This window comes from Chaetura pelagica, unplaced genomic scaffold (genome assembly GCF_000747805.2).
Source record: "Chaetura pelagica isolate M959 unplaced genomic scaffold, ChaPel_1.0 scaffold246, whole genome shotgun sequence".
Lineage (NCBI taxonomy): Eukaryota > Metazoa > Chordata > Aves > Apodiformes > Apodidae > Chaetura > Chaetura pelagica.
The window spans coordinates 2,914,767-2,937,474 of NW_009953647.1; the positions used below are offsets into that span (position 1 = coordinate 2,914,767).

The 22,708-nt window shown below is 38.8% G+C and overlaps 1 protein-coding gene across 1 annotated transcript in view; it reads right to left on the reverse strand.

Moving 5' to 3' along the window:
• Positions 1 to 22,708, reverse strand: part of DENND1B (DENN/MADD domain containing 1B) — a 152,606-nt gene that overhangs the window by 126,966 nt on the left and 2,932 nt on the right. The window contains exon 2 of the mRNA XM_009999938.1: positions 20,559 to 20,623. Coding sequence (XP_009998240.1) covers positions 20,559 to 20,623 — 65 coding nt within the window. The remainder of the gene's footprint in view (positions 1 to 20,558; positions 20,624 to 22,708) is intronic.

Below are 22,708 nucleotides of genomic sequence, written 5' to 3' on the forward strand. Positions count from 1 at the left end.
GGACAACAATAAAATAATTTATATTTTTCAGCTTCATTAATAGCATTTTTGCCTCTCTGCTTCAGCACAGCTGGAACATAAGCCCAGCCAGCAGCACAACACACTGAGAATTCAAAAATGTACACTCCGATTTTCAGTCCCGCCACTTACCCGCTGCATAGCCCTGAGTAAGTCATTCCAGGTTTCCAAATATCATAAAATCTTGAAAAAATTCATTCTTTTTGATTCAGAAGAACATTTACCTGCATAAAAATAGGGTATTTCCCTGCAAGCCCAGGGTTAACTATTTTAAAGTACAGGTCGCACATAAATTAAGACACGTAAAAGCAAGTCAATGGGCTTTCTCAAAGGTGTTTACTGTTATTAAGGTCAAAATTCCCATTTATTTGCCAGAGTGGAGTCAGTAAAAGAGAGGATATAAATGTCATCCCAATATACATAAAGGAGTTGTAAACAGAATGGTATTGAGTCTTGCTGCCCTGCAGGCAGGAGATCTGGGTTACTGTCTCTATGGGTTAACTAATTCCAAAGCGCATTTAATAACCAGGAAACTCCCCAAGATGTTCTTTGGTATCATCTACTTCAGTGACAAAATAGAAGAATTACGTTTCTCTACTGATTTCTCAAGCACTTTTTACACAGAACAGCAAAGCAGAAGGGTGATACAGATGTATTATTTCAATTTACACCCTGTTACAAAGTAACTGTGATGTAGTTAGTATGCAAAACTATTCTATCCTATAAACACTCAATGCCTGATGCCTGCTTCGTCCAGCGGAATCTCCAATAAATCATGCACAAACAGTGAAAATTAATTTAACAGTGTGATAATAGCAGACTATATACTTCCCCTTAATAGAAAAAACTAAAATTCAAAGCAACACGCTGCACACACACGTCCCACGTGGGGTCAGAACTCAACACATCCTTTGTAAATTGAACCTTTCCAGAAGGCAAGGTCAGAAGCCTTCTTCTCCCATTTCAGCAGTCTGCATTCATACTAGCTGTCCTGAAAGTACACGAACGTACACCAGAAGCAGCCACATCTCAAGACTACTGGGTGGCAGCCCGGCCCAGGCCCGGCTTCCTCGCCAATGAGAGCCAGGGCACGCCAGCCAGGCAGCAGGATCTGCTCACAGAGACTAAGGAGTGGCCCAGAGAGCAGCTACTGCCACACAGGGCAGAAAGGAGAGAGGAAACAGAGCTGCACACACTCAGAGGAGCAACAGAGTGTTTGGGGAAGAGAAGATAAAGGCTACAGGAAGGAAGACAGTATTAAGAGACGGATGGGCCATCTACACGCTTGAACTGAGTATTGCTGAAGTTCTCAATTTCACTTGCCAACGAGCATTACAGCAGAAAGAAGTGAGATGACAACAAGGAAAGCATGAATAATCTATGCATATGCACCAGATACACAGCAGTCAGAAATATTAACAAGGGGAAAAGTGATATTACTATTATTGATGTGAAAGAACAAGAAATTACTTATTAAGAAATCAACAACAGAATAAATTACGGTTATATCTCATCTAAAAACATTGATTTACCAAATAAATCTTATGCTAGTATTTCAGAATGCACCTATAAACCTGCACTACAGTAAAAGCTGTCAACGCACAGACTGCACAAAAAGCTGAAATATATAACACTGCATGTAATATTAAATTAATCTGTAAGAAATTTTTCATAAAAAGGTCTCCTCTCAACAACTGCCCTTCTCATTGCACAATTTCTGTGTTCAGTAGTTGCATGAAAGGACCAGATGCCATTATGTCTTCCATACGTTAGAAGGGCTGTATGATTCTAGTACTCATTTTGTATCTATTTCTCCAACTTCTTCCTTGACATGGATCATTAGACAAACCTCAGTTTACCTACAAGTGTCACATGATTAACCACTTCTAGCCATTTCACACATGTGCTCTGCACTTCCACACTGTTCAGCCAGAGGTCAGACGAAGCATCACATCAACGATTGTGCTACTTCCAAACAAATAAAATAAAGCATGTACCAAAATACATTTACTCAAGTGCTGAGAAGTCCTACCACTGGCTGACTGTGGCATGCTGGTGGTTACTGATCACTCCTCTTAACGCAAGGGACCTAAAGCTGTCCAGGTCATAAAAAAAATGTTTGAAGATGTGACACATGAAGAGGGTCAACAACAAAAACCAGCTTTAATCCCTTTGTGTGAAGCAGGAAGAGGAATTTACCTCATATATAAAACACATCTATGGCCAGTGAAGTATAAAACTTCCAGAAGTCCACAAGCAAGGCATTATGTCTTCTTTGGTTTTTTAGCACGTTGGGAGAGACCAGGAGGGAGGGGAGCAGTGCTTCTCATGGGCTGGATGTAGTGCAGCAGAAGGAATGTTTGTTCACCAGGCAGGGAGCTTTAACCCACCAAGTGTATTAATCACTGTTGTTATCTTCTGCCAGCCTGGGTCAAAAGTAGCATAATCAATTAGTCCAAACAGGTGAACCTGAGAATATGGGAGGCTTAACTATTGGTTAACACAACTTTCAGAATTTCTAATTGGATTATGACTGAATTCCCAGCACTTATAAGTACCAAAATGAGATCAGAAGGGAAAACCTCCATCTTCCCATTGCACAAAGACTGGGAACAGCTCTCCCCTGCTGTTGTACAACAGCATTGATCACCCAAAGATCCATGGCATTAACTACAGGATGCACCTCACTGCCTGTTTAATGCATGTGAGGAGGTTATTACTGTGATGCTTCTTTTTGAACTTCAAAAACACTGTCCAGAAGCAGTGGAAACAGTTGAAAGACCAAATGCTAAATTATATTAATTTATGCAAAGGAAGGTAAAATTGTAACATTTTAATTCAAGAAGTACCTGATCTGGGCTAGGGAGGAGGAGAACAGAGTAACTGTAGTTTTAAGGTTGCCAAAAGATTTAGTTTTCATTTGGGGATCTCTTTAAGAAGCATTTGAGAAGAGTGAGCGATGCAAGCTCTAAATTCCATAGCAGCTAAGCCAGCACACATCTTCATACTCACTTGCATCCCATCAGAACTCCTGTAACCACTCCTGACACTCATTTGCTTGACCCATTTTCGATAAACAAAGAATGGAGTACTTGAAGTATTTTTTTTCCCCTTGTTCATCCCATTCTTTGGTAGTCCCTTATTTTATGGTCAGAGGTTAAACTGCTGACCTCTCACCTTCAAGGCAAGTTTTTCCTCTCTTCCATAAAAGATTTTTCACAGTGTGCAGCATTCGGATTAGCCCCTATCCTCCTGAACAAAAGCTGTGCCTTTGTACTACTGGTTTGGGCACAGAGTCCATACATCAGAGGAAGCTGGTCCTACTTACCATTCACAATAACGATATTGTGAGGCCCCTCTAACGCCTCGTCTCTCAGTGTCTAGACTTTCCCCAACCAGCCAGCAAAAAGAAAATCCTATAAAGCACTCAACTGAAAATTAACTATGGTACCCTGTTGTGAACCTGATGAAGACGTTATTTGAACATACGGCAAAACTTTCCATTGTTTAACATAAAGATAAGAGAAAAACTTTTAGAGCTCTAAGCTTTAAATAGTCATAGGGATCAATTCACTCATGGGTCAGTAAATGCATTTTATTAGCAAGCAGCTATTGCTTATATGTGTCTTTAAAATAATACACAGCTTATTACATTATACTCAAGTGCTTAGCATTCTGGATATCTACAGAGCCTAACTTTATACTCACTAAGGATATGCTAAAGCAAAGCTCAAGACATAGGAAAAGTAGTGTACCTTACAGAATTAATTGGAACTAGAGCACCAGTATCACCTGATGTCCCAGTAATCTCCAGCAATCACAATAACAAAGTATGACAAAAGAAATATTTTATGCTTTGCCATATGGAACAAGACATGTAAGTGCTCAGCATCATTTATCATCAGAAAAGGAGAACTCTGGGCAAGAAAGGGTATCTATAAAGTTAGAGTGCAAATAAACCATGGGATAGGGAGGAACGGAACAACCCTACACTGCAATTACTTGTATTTTGTTTCTTAGTAACACTTGCATTTCTATAGCATAAATAATACACAGTGACAAGAGAATTCACTAAAGTGGACTAACATTAACAAAAAACTTCTCTTTCATCTTGACAGAAAAAAATCCACAAGCAGGCCAGGAACAAAAAACCGCCCACAAGATCTGAGCAATATTTTAATAAGCATATGATAAATTATGAATCAATGAAAAAAACTATTATTGCAGACAAATAGATGCTTGCAACTCTGCAGAGTTCTTTTGGCCTCTCCTGTGTATTTTGGAAAGAGTTCCTGGGACTTTGCTAGCAGAAGAAGCCAGAGTAGCAGAATGCATCTCTCACCAGTTTCACCAATCTGCTCTGAAAAGAGAGCCAGAGCATCTCCAACTAAGAGGTAAACGGATTGTTGTTTGGCATAGATTGCTTGACTGGGGAAACATGAGGGTGTCTGCTTATTTTCTGGGGTTTGTGTTTATTTTTTTAAAGTATGCTTTGTGATTTACCCAGAAAGTGTGAAATCATCCTTGTCATAACAGAAAAACAAAACAATACTTTTATCCCTAACCAGCTACGCCATGGGGCCTGGTCAAAACAGTAGTATGTGGAAAGCAACAGGACTTGAGAGCCTGGAAACAAACGCTGCTGTATCTGCAAAACTCCAGGATAGGAATAACAGCAACCTCAGTTCGCTCAGTAGGTAGAAAATGTTGAACATGCAAAGGAGACAGAAAACAGGACATAACCTTCTCTGTCTTCATGAAGTATCAGACATGACACCACTTCCCTCTGCCACACAGGACAGTCATGCTTAGGAAAGCCCGAGTATTTTAATGTTCTTTCTAATGTCCTATTAAAAAAAAATCCCACACAGGATGGCTGCTGTCATCCTAGGTGCTAATATCTTCAGCTATAAAAATACTTATGTCAGCCTCTGATGTGTTTCAGGCTCTGTGATCTTTCCTAAGACTGACCCTGAACCACATACCAAGGAGACACGTATTGCATGCTGCAGCCACCAGCAGCAACAGCACAAGCACCCTCAGGCTTGTACCAAACTACTTTTACTTGGAGTTATCATACATAAACCCCACCATATGATCACTAATCTCTAGAAGTTATACAAATAAATAGTAATAAAGAGGCATTTAATTTAATTGGAAAGGAAAATACTAGCCTTCTGTAATAGCTGACAATACCAAGCTGTGTGGTGGGATGACACCCTAGAGAAAAGGGATGCCACCCAGAGGGACCTTGACAGGCAGGCCATTGTCAACCTCATGAAGTTCAACAAGGCCAAGTGCAAGGTCCTGCACCTGGGTCAGCACAACCCCAGGCACAAATACAGGGTGGGGATAGGATGGCTAGAGAGCAGTCCCAAGGAAAAGGACTTGGAGGTGGTAGTGGATGAGAAACCTGACATCAGCTGCCAGTGTGCGCTGGAGCCCAGAGAGCCAACTGCATTCGGGGCTGCATCAAAAGAAGTGTGGTCAGCAGGGCCAGGGAAGTGATTCTGCCCCTCTACTCTGCTCTGGTCAGACCCCACCCAGAGTAATGCATACAGCTCTGGAGCCCCCAGCACAAGAAAAACATGGAGCTGTTGGAGAGGGTCCACAGAAGGGTAGTAAGGCATGGGAATAGGTTGGTTAGGGAGGTTGTGGAAACCCCCTCTGTGCAGGTGTTCAAGGCCAGGTTGGATGAGGCTTTGTACAACTTAGTCTAGTGTGAGGTGTCCCTGCTCATAGCAGGGAGACTGGAACCTGATGATCTTTAAGGTCCCTTTTAACTTTAACCATTCTATGATTCTATAAACTCTGCTCACAAACTGTATCTCAGCCACAGACAGGACCATCCCAGGATGCTGTGGAGGCCAAGTGTATAACAGGAGCCCCAAAACAAGCGTACTTGCAGAAGATGGGCCCACTGTTGTCCACAATGACAGCTTTAACCAGCTTTCAGACCTAAGCAGCTGACCACAAGTACACACACCAGAAAAAGAACTCTGGCAAATATCAAGGTGGGCTCAGGCAGTGGCAGACAGCACCTAGCACTCACTCCTGTCACTGCCAGCTGCCACCATGTGGGTGGGGGGCTGAACTTCTGCAAAGACTGATGTTTCTGGTTTTCATTTTCTGCCTAGAAGGCTGGAATCTTTACTTTTTCTCATTTTTCTTTTCTCATTTTTCTTTCAGTAAGAAACATAACAATGGGGCTGTACCAGGAAAGCAATTGCCAGAAGTGGGTCCCAGAGGCAGCCCTTCCAACCCTTTTGGTCGGGCCCATCCCCTTCCATCCGTGCTGAGGAAGGACTGAGCAGTTTTCATACAGGAAAAGGGGAGCCTGGGCTTTTGAAGACCTTGAGAAATGGGTCTAGTTTTGGATCCACACAGGAAAGAAGTTGCATCCAATGCAGAAAAGGACTTGTATTTTAGACTCAGGGTTCAGGTGCTCTGTTCCAAGCAGGCAGCCTTGCTTTCTGCACACTGAGCTCCTTGCAGCAACATCATGTTTTAAGCTATCAGATCTGGAAAGCTAAGTTTAGCACATCTCAGAAGAAATTTTCTGGATAATTCAGCCAGACTCAGGTCATGCTGGCCAGTATCACCAAATCACTGAACACTTGTTGTGGCTAACTCCAGCTAGTTTTATTAGCCAGTGCTTTAACAGTTATGTGAAAGGCAACACGTCTTCATATAGAGATCACACATGCATTAAACAACAAGGAACACACACATAATTAATCTGCAATGAAAAAACTGCAGAATCTTTACTTGTCCTGATGATGAGAAGCACCATCTTTCTTTTGCACAAAACTGAAAATTTAAACTGAAAATTTAAGAATACATGTCTGTCGTTCTTCAAGTTGCAGAGTATCTTCTTAACAAAAAGCCTCAGTCCCAACTTCCTCCAACACTTGCACCCAAAATTAAAACAAAAAATGGGAAGACAGCAAAATAAGGAACCAACTGCACTATGATAAGGGGATATTTCACTAAGCTACTACATCATTTCTGATGTGCTAAGAAAAATTTCTTCTACAAAGGCACACCAAACACATATTTAAGAATCACCCTGCACAGATGACTTGGTTGACCTGTTTTGTCCTCTAATTCATCTATATGCTATTGTTCATCATCCTGTTCCTTCTTACAGTTAGAGACAAAATTACTTATATTGTTTTTCATTCCCGATCTACAAGCATATAATCAAATTAACATCTAAACTGTCATGCAATATGCACCATCCTAGAAGCACCACACATAAGAAAGTAAAGTCCCCACAAATGTAAACCTAAAACCCTCTTCACTCTGACAGATACACAAAGAATTACTCATTCACATCACTTTAAGGCTCTGTAATAATTTTAATCCCAATCATTTACTAAAACTGCCTCAAAAAATGGGAGTTATAGTTTTACACATACAAAGGGATAAATTTTTAAGATGTGGTACAATGCATGGGTCATTTCAAGTACCACAAGTACCACCTGGCAACTAAATTTAAAAAGAAAATGCTTACTGAACATAATTCTCCAGTAAAACTTAAAACTACTTCAGAAAATTCTGACTACAAATTGTTAATTTTTTTCCCCAAAGAAGGTTCTAACAAAAGGTAAGTGAATATGTGACTTATTTGTTTTGCTTTTAAAATAAAGACTCTACAGCAGTTAAAAATAATGCATTGTAATGTTTGTTATTTCTTTGCTGAATATACAGGAAGACTTTGATAACAAAAAGAAAACATAGCAGATTCATCCACTCATTTATTTAAAATACTGATCTATTTTTAAATTTTGTGTTTTACACAGAAGCAATACTGACCTTGTACTAACAGAAGCAATTATCAGAGACACTGAAATGCTAAAAATGCATACAAATCTGGCAAAAGTTTCAGCCTGAACTAACAAGACTTCACAGTCTACTTCACTACTCTCTGCACAGTAACCAATTATTTTATTGAATAAAAAGAAATAAAATATATAAATTCTGTTATCTTATATGTAACACTTCTGTGTGGTACCATGAACTCTGAGAACAGAGTTCAGCAATATTCTCCCTTCTAAAACAGACAAGTAGAGTGATGTTAGATACCAGTGCAATCCTAATCCACTCCCTGTCCTAAATCAGTCATTGTACTGGATTTTCCTTCCATGTTTCCTAGCTGCTCTCCATATGCCACAGCAAGCCATTCACTCATTAACAGTTGCAGAAACCTAATAGTTTTGCTTGGCCAGCTTTCTTACACAGGACAAGTTTACAGCAGCCGAGCAACACTAGTACCTCAGCACAAGGTGACAGGAGTCCTTTCAGCTTCCCCTGCCACAAAGAGGATCATAAGAAAGAGGTGTCTGGTTGCACTTCTCTTGGCAAGACACCCAAGCTAATGGAAAACTATGTAATTTATCTATAGTGCACTTATATCTTGTTTTCCAGCAACAAGAACCAGCACAGATTTGCTGTTTTCTTCATAGCAGTTTCAGGAGTGATCATCCCCTAAATTCAGTTACACCAACATAATTTCTGTGCAATCATTGACTTTTGCTTTCTCCTAGCTACCTATGGGAAGACAGGTTGCAGAACAAAAGACAGTAACACCACTAGGCAACAGAAAACTGCTACCAAGAAACACACAGCTCTCAATATTAGTCATTAATTTCATACTTGAAGCATCTATTTCCTGGAAAATGCTATTCAAGGCCCTGGGGTTTTTTGCAGAACTTGCCTAATGGATGCTTAGTAGCAGTAAAGCTCATTGATGTGGCCCACACTAACACATCACTTGCACTTTCAGAGATGTGTCCCTAGATTCCTTCACTCCCCTTCGGGCATAACCGGTGCTTGCACTTCCTAACACACAGTATGTGTTTTACCTTTGTGAAAACATTTTTTTTCCTCAGTTTGGTTGAAGCTCAACATCTGCAAAGCCCAACAGGGGTCTAGGATCATGTTTGGCCCTTGCAAAGGAGGGGTTCATCCTTTTCCCTTAGTGCTGCTAAGTCAAACTGAGGGAAGATCTCATCACTCTACAACTACCTGAAAGGAGGGTGTAGCGAGATGGGTGCTGGATCTTTTCTCCAAGTAACATGAGATAGAACAAGAGAAAATGACCTCCAGTTGTGCCAGGGGAGGTTCTGGAACATCACTCAAGAGAAAGGCACTTTCTTGCTTTCTGTAACACTTGATTGTTTCAACTTTTATCTCAGATTAGACAACTTGTATCTGTTTCATTATTTGCATTGTGTTCTGACCTACAAGCACAAAGATACTATATTATCTGCTACACAAAGTAATACATACTGTTCTACATATCCAAAGCAACACTAACAAAATACAGGTCTTAAAAAAAAAAAAAAACCAACTGCCAAAATCACTTTGGTTTCACTGCATACAAAGCACTTCGAAACATCACCTTTTTTTTTGCAACTATTGAAGACTTTTTGTCTTGTTCACTGAAAGATTAACATTTCAAGATTTGTTGACAAAACGTACTGGTCATGCTCAGATGAATAATTTCTAGTGTTAAAATATTAAGAGGCAGAATTCAAGTAGCAGAAGTACCCCAGCAGCATATACCTTTCTATTAAGACACAAAGGAGTGTACATGATGAGACATGAAGCAAACGAAGCACTTTTACCAAATTATAAAATCCCATTATGTTTTTAAGACACAATATGAGCAATTCTAATTTGGTTCCATACACAGCCCAGTTTTCTTCTCAGCAGAGATCCAGAAGATCTGCATAAACTAAGGGTACGTATTTACTTTACAAAGATTTACTCTAAATTCATGTTACAATACAACCATATTGAGTGCCTCTGCAACTCTCCTAAGTTGAATTCATTTCAGACTCTCTAAATAGCCTTACTTTCAGTTACATTATTATATTATACCCTTCTAGAACAATGGTGTTCTTTTAGAAAGAATTTTGTTTACTCACAATGAAAATTTCATCTATCTCCAAATGGGGAATACCTTCAAGTGACCATGGGCAAAAGGGATCTAGTATCAAGTATTTTTTTTCCTCAAGAGGTAAGTTTTAGTATGTGAACAGAAAAACTGAAAGGCATCAGCAAAACTGTTGAACCACTTCCCCAAAGAAAAGACAGGAGTTTAACATAACCTCAACACAATTCCTACAGTTAGAGTACCTTTGAAGCTCCAAACCCATCAGAAAAATGGCAGGAGAGAATAAGGCCATTCCTAGTTTTTTCTCCAGTTTCCTGATCTGGGAACACATTTATTTTATCAAACACCAAAAGCTTGAAATAAATTCTCAGAGAGGATACAACAGACCATGCTACATAGCATGGCATGAAAATCCCACCAGTCCCTCCTTATCTGACCTGTGTGAGAAATATTTCCTGTCAACTCCAGAAGCAGCCCCACCAGCTGACCAGAGAGGTGCCCACAAAGCTGCCCTGCCCAGTGATGCTGCCAGAGCAGGAAGGGTGCTTCCCCCACAGGCTGCTTTTAGCCAGGCTTGCTATTTGAAGTAAAACACAAACAGCACACACACAGCTTAGGAGCCAAAATGACCTTCAAAGGATAGAAGAGGATGCATGAATGAACAGGTCTTAGTATGACCAAGTTAGAGCAACTGTTTCCCACTATAACTGTTTCCCTATACTCTAAAGGCACAGTCCTTTCACTCCACTATTTCAAAATCGTTACAGTTTACAACTGTCACACAATCCTTGTCTTTTACCCCTATGTTGCTACTTTTTCTTATTTTGCATTTAAACAGAACACAAACACATTCACTGTAATACAAAATACTCTTTTACATTTGCTTTTTCATATTGCATCATATAGCCCAGGGTTATAAAAACTATCATCACTTTTCAGTAACACAACTCCATTCCTGGAAACAGCTGCCTTAAAATGTTAAGCTGTCCTTGGCCATTTCTAAGGGAAGCAATGCTGTACCTTATTACCACTATCAGCATGGCTTCTCCGTGTCAGGTCCAACTCTCACAACACAGTTAAATTCAACATTTAGCACCCAGTATTTAATGCAGATTTTGCATTTAGCTTGTTTGGTAAGAGAGGAAAATAACTGCCTCCTCTAAAATGCAAACATTTGAGTCTGTCTACAAAATGACACCATAGCCCTACAGTATTTAGATGTGTCCTAAAGCACACTCAACTGGTATAACAAATAAAACCCTTCATGTTCACAGTATCTAGTCAGATGACTAGGAAATTCTTGTTCTCTACTAGAAGGTAAGCAGAAGTACTAATCTTTGTGTCACTCTTTCCTAGACTGAGTTTAATGAAAAATGCAATAATAAATCACTTATGGCAAAATATCTTGGTTATGACAATTATGCCTCTATGATTACTAAAACTTAGCATTAACTAAGAAAGTTTATAAAATATGTCCTAAAGTAAACATAGAAACCCTAAATAATATGCTATTTTCAGACACAAGTTTGTTATTTTAACTAGGTTTTAATCTACATCGAAATACCCACTCAAACACGTAAAGAAATGAGATCCAGATTCAAACTCTAGGAAACATATATCTAAGGGCGTTGTTCAAGTCTTATTTCTAATTAAGGATTTCATACTGGACAGTACCTTCCAAACAAGGATTAAGAATTTTGAAAAGGAAGACAGCATGACTATAAACTGCTGTCTTGGCCTTCCCAGCTCAGGAAGCACAGACACCACACCCAAAATCTCGTTCTGGCCTTTTTTTTCCTCTCACCACTTCTGCTTTCTTTCTTCTCTTTTCCATCTAAGGTTCAGTATTAAGTTTTAATCTTTTCACCTAAACCAGAACCACAAAATATAAGAAGTCTTTGTCCACCCAAATTACTCAGTTCTAAACACACAGCTCCAGTTCAAGACAAAAAATACCAAAGGCAAATATAAGAAGTTATTGTTTTCAGCATTTTAGTACTTTATCTGTTACTCACATAGAACCTTCAATCCTAAGTATATGCCTGTAAATGTCATGTTTTTAACTGGATCTCTGAGTTCACACATCAGCCTACCATAAAAAAAAAACAAACACAGGTTCTTCACATATTAGCTGCCAAGTAGTGCTAAACTCAAATTGCTCTTATTACACAAAATTATCTTAAGGAATAGTGATAGCATTTTACTCGGAAAACTTATTTTGGATTCAGGGATTTTTTTAATCCTTCATGAACAGTTTTAGAAGTCTTCTCTTTGTAGTCCTGATCATGTTTTATTTATTTAATTTTAATGATGGAAGTATCTACCCTAACAGTTACATGATAAGCACGTGCATTTATGTGTATCTGCATCCCCAGATAATATCACTGGTGGCAAAGACTATTTCTGTGAACCAGACAGGAAACGCTACACTTCAGTCTTCTCCACTCAAGGCTAGAGAGAGAGACATCTTACAGCTTTGCAAAAGGTGTTTTAAACCTTGAAAGTTTAACCAGTCACCAAAGCTTTTCAAGCAGATTTTAAACCCTCCATACAGGAAAGGCAAGCCATGGAGAAATAGAGCCAGCAGCATAACACAGAGCTAGCAGCATAAGGTACCTCCTTAAAGGATGATAAACCTCTGTGTAAGATGGACTGCTCGGTGCGTGGGAGGGCAGAGCATGCTGACATTAGCTTAGAAAAATATGCAAACTCCTAACACTTCTGAATGCAAGCAGTTTAACAGTCTGCAAACTATCCCCCAGGCAGCTATCTCAAATACCTAAGTATTAAAACAAAACTAAAATTAAATGTGAAAAAAGAACACAAACACCAACTTTCATACTGATTGACTACATTACAAAATACAGGTTGCTGTTATCAGCTTCTATTTATTTAAATTAATACTAGCAGGTTCATTCGACTCAATTTTACACAAATTCTTTTTATAACAAGTTCATATTTGTATTAGTTTACACATCAAGATTTTCCTGTTTAATTTCACTACCCAAAACCTGATCAAACTACTAAAACTGGCATATGGCACTACATGAAAAAATGACACAGTTGGGCAAGTGCCTAGAGGGGAATAATTCATTTCTACCAGCACTGACACCACAGCACCTGCCCCCATATTACTGCAGCTACAATCTCTGGAGTAGAGCAGAGCCCTGCTGCTCTTCCCAGGACCTGTCCTCTGGCTGCTGGGGAGTAGGGTTTTCCCTCCTCACCAAGGTCTCTTCTCCCCGGTGAAGAATGCGGAGGAGACAGCAGAGAAGGCTTCCTTGACCTATTTCTCCAGCAGCTCTCACCCTGCTCCCTCCTACACACACATATCTGCACCCGCTTCCAAATTACACATACATCCAAGAATCTCTGTAGGTTGGTGAAAAAAAATATGTAGGAAATGAGGCACTGAAAAGCAGCAACATGTTCCTCCACACTTTGCATCTATGAAGAGAAGCTGAAAGATGGAGGGACCACCCTTCATTTCTCAGTCTCTGGAGAAGGAAAGGAAAAGGAAAAAACCACCAAATGCCAATCTTAATCTTAGATGCAAAATGATAGTTGCCTTAATTGTTTTTGTTGCTCATAATTCTCCAACACCCACTCTTGCTAGTGGCAGTCCAAAGACACAGAAGACGTTGTTCATACCCTGAGGAGCTTTACAATTAAATGAAAGAAATTTGAATACAATGAAAGCATTCATTTAGATACAACCGGAGGGTTTAAAGTTATACAAAAGATTATAACTTATGAAGGACTTACAGGTATGCTTGGTGCACATACGTAAGTTTCAGCCAAATTCTGACTTTCATACCCCACTTTACAAAAAGGATGCAGAGGCTGGAGAGGGTCCAGAGAAGGGCCACAAGGATGATCAGAGGACTGGTGTACCTGCCATATGAGGAGAGGCTGAGAAAACTGGGTTTGCTCAGCCTTGAGAAAAGAAGGCTTCAGGGAGACTTTATTACCATGTACCAGTGCTTAAAGGGTAGAAACCAAGAAGATGTAGACTCTCCATTTACAAGGAGTCACATGGAAAAGACAAGGGGTAATGGACACAAGTTGATCCTGGGGAGATTCCTGGACACAAGAAGTAAATTTTTTACCATTAGGAATAGTGTCCCAAGGAAAGTGGTAGTTTCCCCCACATTGGACAGCATGACAGGGTGCTGAGCCATCTCATAAATTAAAGTAGTACCTAGAAAGGTTAGACCAGATGATCCTTGAGGTCCCTTCCAACCTGGCATTCTATGAGTCTACGATTCTTATATTCCTTGGTTTTGTCAAAAGGGACAAAAGTGATGCACATTCTCAAGCACTACCTGCTTTTGCCCTCAAAATATTTGCATAATCTTCCAAGGCCTGTGAAATATTCTGCTTGTAGTCAACAGATAATCCTGTAGAGAAACCAGGCTGGATTAAATGTCCTCATCCAAGATTTTTGGGTATCACCACTTGAAAATCTCTGATTAGTGTAAAATATACTCTAATACAGTAACACATATTTGAGATTAAAAATTTACAAATATGAAACTTGTAAGAAAGCTTATCTAGTTCACAGCAATATATATTTGTTCTTCATAGTCATCTGAAGAACACAGAGTGCTTTAAGTAGTCAGGGAAACCTAACCTTCTATAGACCAGTACTTATTTAGTATTGTTCCAATTAAAACCACTAGGGAAAAAGGCTGGCAGTATTTAAAGATATAAAGTTTTAATTGCTCTTTAAAAAATTCTGCAGACTTCTTCACGTATGCACTGATAGAATTATCTTTTTTAATCAGTTTCAAGTGATGCTCTGAAAAAAAAAAAAAAAAAAAAGTACAGCAGAGGAAAAGAGTTATCTGATCAGCATGTTACACCCACAAGCTCAGAGCTGTGGTTAATAAACAGCTCCCCACAAAGAAGTGGAGAGAGAAAAAAAATAATAATGAAAAAATAGTGAGAATATTGCTTGCTCTGATCACAATCCTGAAAGTAGCTTTGGAAGACTTTCCATCAAAACTCTGGCAAAGCTAGACAGGTTACCCATAGACAGAACTAATACCTGCATTAAACTTTCTTGCAGCATTAGGACCTTCCTGGAACTATGTAACTTATAAGCACCTTACACACCACAATCTAAAATCATACAAAGAACTTTGCATTTCTGGCCTCATTAAACTAATTGTGTTCTTAACTCCACCAATACAATATAAAACTGGATTTAATGGCTTTTCCTTGAATTTTTTATGAAAAAAAAGACTCTAAAGAAAAATAATGTAGAGAGTATGTATCACTAAGATTTATTATCATTCTGGCACAGGCAAGATAAACTACAGTTGTTATTCATGCACTTCAACACAACCCATTAAACAGCTCTGAAAAACACGTATCTAGCCCTAGAGCTACAGAAGGCTTCCTATCACTTGGAGAAGAAATTATAAACAAAGTAATCAAATTTCAAGCCTTTTTTAAACAATTGTTCTTAACTTGAACACAAAGTCACGACTAAAGGAGTCCTACACCCAAGCCATGACATTCAATAGTGGATCTGCCTGCACACTCCGTGGAGCCTTTTTATTGCATTTCATGTGTTATAATCAAAGAAAATGAAGGTTTAGCAAATAGCACTCTCTTAACCACACAAAATTAAACCAATCTGAGTCATCTTCTACGAAAACCGGGGACAGAAACGTTGAAGATCTTATGTTCTTGAACGTTGAAGATCTTAAGTTGTTGCATGTTGCTTTTCCACTGCTAGCTGCTATATTTGCATTGTCTGTTGGGTCTGGCCTCTGCAAACCAGTTTTAATAAAATCAAGATAGGACACAGTTTCTAGAATGACTTCAATTACCAACTTTATCTTTGCACATTTAACCAAAATCTAAAGGTCAGACATATATGTATGTATGAACATATTATGTTTGTGTATGCGTATGTATACAGATAAATACACACTCTTCACAAAGACTAAACTGGCACATTATTTTGGACATGTGATGTGGAAAAGTTCAGAAGCACCAACTTTACAAAAACTCAGTTTACTTTTCATGATGAAATGACCCAGGTAGACAAAAGAAAAAGGGGAAAACAAACACACCAAAAAAAGCTGCAGAGTACTTTGGTTAGTCAATTTCTAAGCTCAAGCATATCTTAGAGCACTGGGTGCAGTATAACTTCCAAGAGACAAGAGAGCACCAGTAAAGTTGCTGCAGAAGCAACCATCATATAACCTTGAACCAACAGCCTCGTGTAAGGCAATGCACTCAGGACAACTGAAACACTGCAACAGCTCCTGAAACCTAGAAAGGGTGATTCATCCTTAAGAGCAAAAAACTTGCATATTTTTACCCTAAAGCTAAAGAGCCATGTTCATCCTTAAAATAACACAACAGCTTTGATAATATTAATATGTTACCAAGTTGTCTTCTGTAAGCAAAATTTTAATACAGAAAGGCAGCTGATGATGTTAAAATGGGCACACATTTTTACTGTTTCTTTTGCTTGCCTGTTCATTGAGTGACACAGGAAAGAATTATAAAACTCTGCAGCTGCCCAAGAGGCAATATAAAGCCTTTTGCTATAAGGTGCTACTGACACTGTATGCCAAATTCACAATCAATAAACACTGGGCTGCTAGAATAGCTTAGCACTCATCTCCCAGTCACTTGGGACTCTGGTGAACAGAAGTTAATTCATCTCAAAGTTTTGCGAGAATCCAGTTATGTATTTCCCCAAGAAAAAGTTGTTACACTGACTAGTTACTATGTTTCAACATAACATGCTATTTTTAGATCTCTATTTAGATATTTTTTTTTCCTCCTCTTTGGAATATATGCCTCAACTGTCTAAACGCAGTTGAAATGCAGCTTTCAAGGTGAAGTCTTAGATGCAGCATAATATCAAAAGCATCATTTACTCTGAAAATAGAGTAAGCAATACAGTCTAAATTGTTGAGGGAATCATACCCTGTTTTGTGCTAAGAGTAGGCAATAAGCTCCTCCGATACAGAGAAGATTTGGGTTTCTTTAACATAACCCCAGTGAAGCACCACTAAAGCTTGTCAGCAACCATAAAAAGTGTTACAATTTGTGCAATTAGTTCAATAGAGTGCTCAACTATAAGAATATTTATGTAAAGAGTATCCTTGTTTCTCTCCTGCCCCAAAATGACAAAAAGGTTGGAAGATTACTATTCTAGCAGTGCTATTGTGCACTCCTGTAGTTTAAAACAGAGGGAGCAGCCTAAAAGATGTTCTATTCAGTCAAGAACACATTACTAAGAAATAAGCAAGTATGCAAGCTACTCAAATTGCAAAAAAACAGGTATCCAATGGAAAAACAAAACTTTGATCTAGCTATAAGTAAAGAAATGCTAGCAGAACTGAGCCTGTAACCAATTCAGTTAAATTAACATTAATCTACATTAAAACTTTTCAGTGCTTACATTGAGTAGAAAACAATGTTGAAATTACTTAGTGGAATGACTGAAGAACAAACTCCGTAATACATAGAAACCTTGCTGCATTTCCTGTATGTATGATCCTTTATAGCTGGAACAGCCCTAAGACATTGTGAGATCTGAAAAATGAATGTTCCTTGAGACCTATGTTTTAATTAACAAGCTATCTAAAAATGCTCTTCCAAAAGTGTAATGATTTTAACAGCAAAATCTAATATCACATCACGCTACTGCAGACATTTAGCATCCTCATAAAAACATCATGTTATTAATAGGTACACGTGCAGCAGGGCTGCCTCCACTGTTATGTGTTAGAACAGTTACACGCTGGCACGGGAAAAATAAAATGCAGGAGAATGTACACTGTAGCAGAGCTTGAAAAGAAAGAGCTTAAAGATATATGGGTCACAGCAAGGTCTTCCTCTCTCCTAAGAAGGCTTCTCCTGCTGCTCACTCATGCAGGGAGATGATCATTTTGTGGCTGTGATATTTCCACGGCAACACTGGTGACAGTGATGTCACAAATTCAGCCCTGACATAGCTTCAGGATCAAGTACAAGGAGCAGATGGGATGCGAGGAGAAAGGCCCTATTTAAACACAAATCTCTTTCATAAGAAAGAAAGAGGCATGAGCAAAGAAACAGGTGAATGGATCACGTTTTCAAGTATGATATATTCAAAAGATTATCCTAGCATGAAAATCTATTTAAAGGCAAGACCTACAATACAGGGTAACTGTCAAATTTGTTAGGCCTTATAGTAAACCAACCTTGAAAGCTCCCTGTTTAGCATGACAAGCCTTGTGCTCCATTTCTAAAGTGGCAGTGAAGACAATACACTTTTGTCCCTTGTGAATTTCCTTTAAATAACTTCAATATTCAGATATATTAATTTGATACATCATTGTGCTCACAATACCGTATGTAAATATGATGTCAAGCCCTCACCAGAGTGAGTGTGTTGTCTGAATGAGATGTAATATGAAAGAAAATAAAATTAATCCCCAATCAGTTGCCAAGTACAGCAGGATGGTAACTGGAATATTCAGTCAGCACAACTGGATTGGTAAAAAGGGCCTGTAATTTTGTGCTGTGGACTCATGCAAGAATTAATACAACCTCCAGGCTGGCTCAAACACCCCCAAACCTGGTCACACCTCGCTGGTCACACGCCACAGACTCCAACATGCTGCTGCTACCAGACCTCCTTTCTGCCTTTGACCACCCCATGAATGAACAGCAACTGACCCCATGCAAGGTAGCAAGGATGACAGCAAAAAGTGGAATGAAAGAGGATACATCCACAAGACAGTCTCCACATTAACTCAGGTCACAACTCAAGGAGCTACTCAGATTTGTTAAAGATGCTACTCTCCACAGAGGATAACTGATGAACAGCGTGAAACATCCACCGAGGGAGGCAGGGGAAGTGCCTATGACCAGAATTCAGGTGTAGGTGGTCATTCACAGAGCTGCAGGTAACAAGAAGTGGTTTCTTATGGCACCAGAGGCAAAAGTATGCAAAACAAAAATCAGAAGTCAAAAGAAAGAGAAAAGGAACTAAGAAGATACACATCCATGTTCTAATGACAGAAGAAAAAAACTGAAGTTTTCAAGGTCTCAAGATGAAGATCTGAAAGGATTATCAACAGTCTGACACTCAGGAGGGAAAGAAATAAAGAAAGAAAAGGAATAAAATCTGCAGGCTGAAGCTGGGCCCAAGCCAAGATGTAAACAGGCCTCCAGGAAGGGGTGTTAGGTGGAGGCAGAGACCACATGTACAATGTGAGGAACAGATCAAAAGGCAAGTAAATAGCTAAGCAGGGTTCACGGACATCATCTATGAAATTACTAAGGTAAAAACTGAAAAAAGAAGAACGGAAGGTAAGACATGCCATGATATCAACCACAACAATGACTAGAGAGTTAGGAAAGCCCATCTGATTCTCCAAGCTATGAGTATACCAGCAGCAAATCAAAAAAGCAGGCAATAAACCAAAGGATGCCCTCTGGTCGCACACAAAAAAATAAATAAATGGAAATACCCAAGGACTGCACCAAGACCTAGATGTTACTCCACAATGAAATTAACAATCTTGTGAAATGGAGAAAAAAGAAAAGATAAAAAGCAGAAGAAGTTGAGATATCAATAACAGATAACATATAATAAAACAGGTAGAGAAAATCCTGTTGGGATTGTCAAGAAAAGATCTAAAGTACTACAATTCTTTCTCTTCAACAAATATGGTTTTGAAACATATTAGGTACCTACCTATGATGTCACTAACCAAAATGTTGCCTGAAATTTAAAAAAGTCATAGTTTTGGGCTATAAACTTCTGCAGGCTTCTACCTTGTTAGAGTAGTTATCTCTGGAAATAGCATCTGTTAGCACAGTACGATAAGAAATATACTGTATTTTAAGATGTAGCTTATTGGTTTTACTATTGTGACTAAAACACAGCTGCCACAGACTAACCTAACTACAACACAATCCCAACAACATGACTTCTCTCCCTGTGTCTCTGTAAGGTCAACAACCTCAGATGAGACCATGAACCAAGGTCCCCCAATGGACTTTCTAGAGGTCACTTTAATTTCAGCACTGGAAATCCCATCTTCTTTTTACCCAACAGGAAGAAAGGCTCTCAGATAATTCTTGAACATGTCTTGAGACATGAAATTGATGGCTAATATAAACTCAAGTCAGCACTCATTGCTGTTTGCATCATGTATCAAACTAAAGCAGCTACCAAACATGATCTAGAAACTCTCCTTCTGTTGTTCAGAAAACAAGTTATTTTTCCCCTATCACACTGATCAAAACTAATATTCCACCAGTAAACAGAAGTCACTTGTTGTGCTAAAATTAAATGTTCTAAAAAATCAACATTTTCAAACTTCAGTACTGCAGAAGATGTATTTCTAGTCCAAACTTTGCAAGTATTTCTCTCAGAACAAAAATATTTTTACAATAGCCAAAATGAAAATATAACAATAAAAACCCAGGACAGCCATAAACTAATACATTAACAGATTTTAAAAGGCAATAAAATAACCACAGTCACTTTCTAATCCAATCCCAATCCAACAACAATTCAAAACATATAATTAAACTAGAACAGAAAACAAACAAATTTTTTCCCACCTCTCATTTCTATAAATAAATACTAACAGACATGGTATATTACCTTCAATTTCAGATGCCTGGCATTTTACTTTCAGTACCAAATCAAAGGTACGTTCTGGATTTTCCCTAGAAGAAGCAAACAATTGGTTAATCACATATTTGTTCCAGACAGTATTTCAATTGTGCTGTATCTTTTCCGTTCTGCTTGTACGGAATAAAATTAAAATTTCATTATAATAAAATTAGAAATCAGATTAGTTCTAAAGAACAACCAAAAAGTCACACTTCCCTTTACAGCCTTAAAAAAGAAGGAGGAAGATAAACAAACTAAACTGTATGATTTCAGTGATACTGCCACTGCATTACACACCAAATAGCTATTAAGTCACACTTAACAGCTGGAAAAGAAGTGCTACTAAAATCCTTCTTAAACAATCAATCTGAAACACATTAATGGAATCACAGGCAGCCTTTTCTAAAGCTACATTTTATTTCTACTTAAGAAAAATATCTCATCATTAAACTTCCATTTTAATTCTACAAATTTAGCCACTACCCTTTAAATGCCTATGATTACCACCATAAGGCTGAGAATCACTTAGCTTCATCTTTCACAGGATACTGATCATTGACTTTAAAGGCTGAACCTCAGGCATGATTCAGGGAATGAGAACCTCAATGCAATAACTAGGGAGAGACACAATCTCAAGCTAGTTGGGATGATGGAACCGCCATATCTGCTCATCATGGTCAGCTCTGGATGCTGGCCAGTGCCTCTTATACCTCCTCAGCAAATGACACACCTGATAATCATGAACTGTATATGCTAATTACAACTAATGCTCAACCTAATCCCAAAGTAAGTATTTATTAAAACAATTCTAAATGTAATTCCTATACCACCCATTTCTCTCTACCTTTTACATACATAAACAGCACACTGCTATTAATATTTTTTTAAAAGTGGTATAACTGCACCCATATAAATTATCTATTTAACCACATAAAAAGCTCACCCTTGAACTCCCTTCTTGGGTAATGCTCCCACTGAAGTCAGCTGGGGTTTTAAGCCAATAAAAATACCTGAGACTTGGTTCCAGGTTTCTAGAATGCTTCAAATAAAGCATACAGAAAACTAACACCCTATTGCTTCTTTAAAGAAAATTTTGAATGAAATCCAAAGGCTGAGCTGGGGAAAAATTCAGCTGTCACAAATTAATTGATTCAGTACATGCTTCCACTGACCTCAGCACCATCATCAACTGAGATACACAATTATAGTCTAGTTCAGGCTATGGAATCATAACATGCCTGTATCAGTCTTTCCTTGCATTGTATTTTAAAAGCATTTAGCTGGAAAAATCCCCTATCTACTGATCCCGTGTGTAGTAGGATATCAAATTCTGCTCTGAGTTACAACAGCCTAAATCCAGGATATTGGAGATTTACTCTGGTATTACAGTCCATCCATTGTTCCTCTGGCTGGCAAGTGGGTTCAGAATGAAACTGATAAGGGTTGGCTTCATTGAGCCACACAGAAAAGCAAATCACGAAAATCCTGCCTTTAAGAGAAGTGACATCTCCCTATGACATTGCTCTAGCTCAGGCATTGAGTACAGACTCTCTGGCTATTCTCCCCTTCTTCTTTCTAACCAGGCCACACAACGCTGGGTTTTTAATGTGAATTGATTCAAGTGTTACAAACACCAGATGTGTTTCTTCTAGCCCAACTCCTAGCTGAATTATCCTCAAGAAGCTCTTTGAAATAACATTGCCTTCCATCTTTCACTATACCAATCTAAATTTGCTTTTGCAGAAAAATGCTTCTAAGTTTACTCTTCACATCCCACTACGCTTAGAAGTGTCAAAAATGTGTCAAACTAATTTGAGAATTGTCAGACTGTCTCTCATTTCCTTTACAACCACTCCCTGGCAGCCTGCTTATTCACGGTATATTTACAGAGAGATTTTTGTCGATTTCTGAAACTGGTGTTTAGCATCTTGTCAGTTCCCAATGTCAGCAAGACCAAGCCTCCCGATGGGAAAGGCTGGACAGCACTGCTTCCAAACACCTAAAAATCTCTTTTGCACTTGCCACACCATAACGACAAAAAGAAGGTTTGTAATTACTGGCGGGATTAATGCCTCAGCCCTTACCCCAGCAGCTGCTGCAGGCCGGGTCACTGCCCGGGCCTGAGCGGGCCGGGCCCG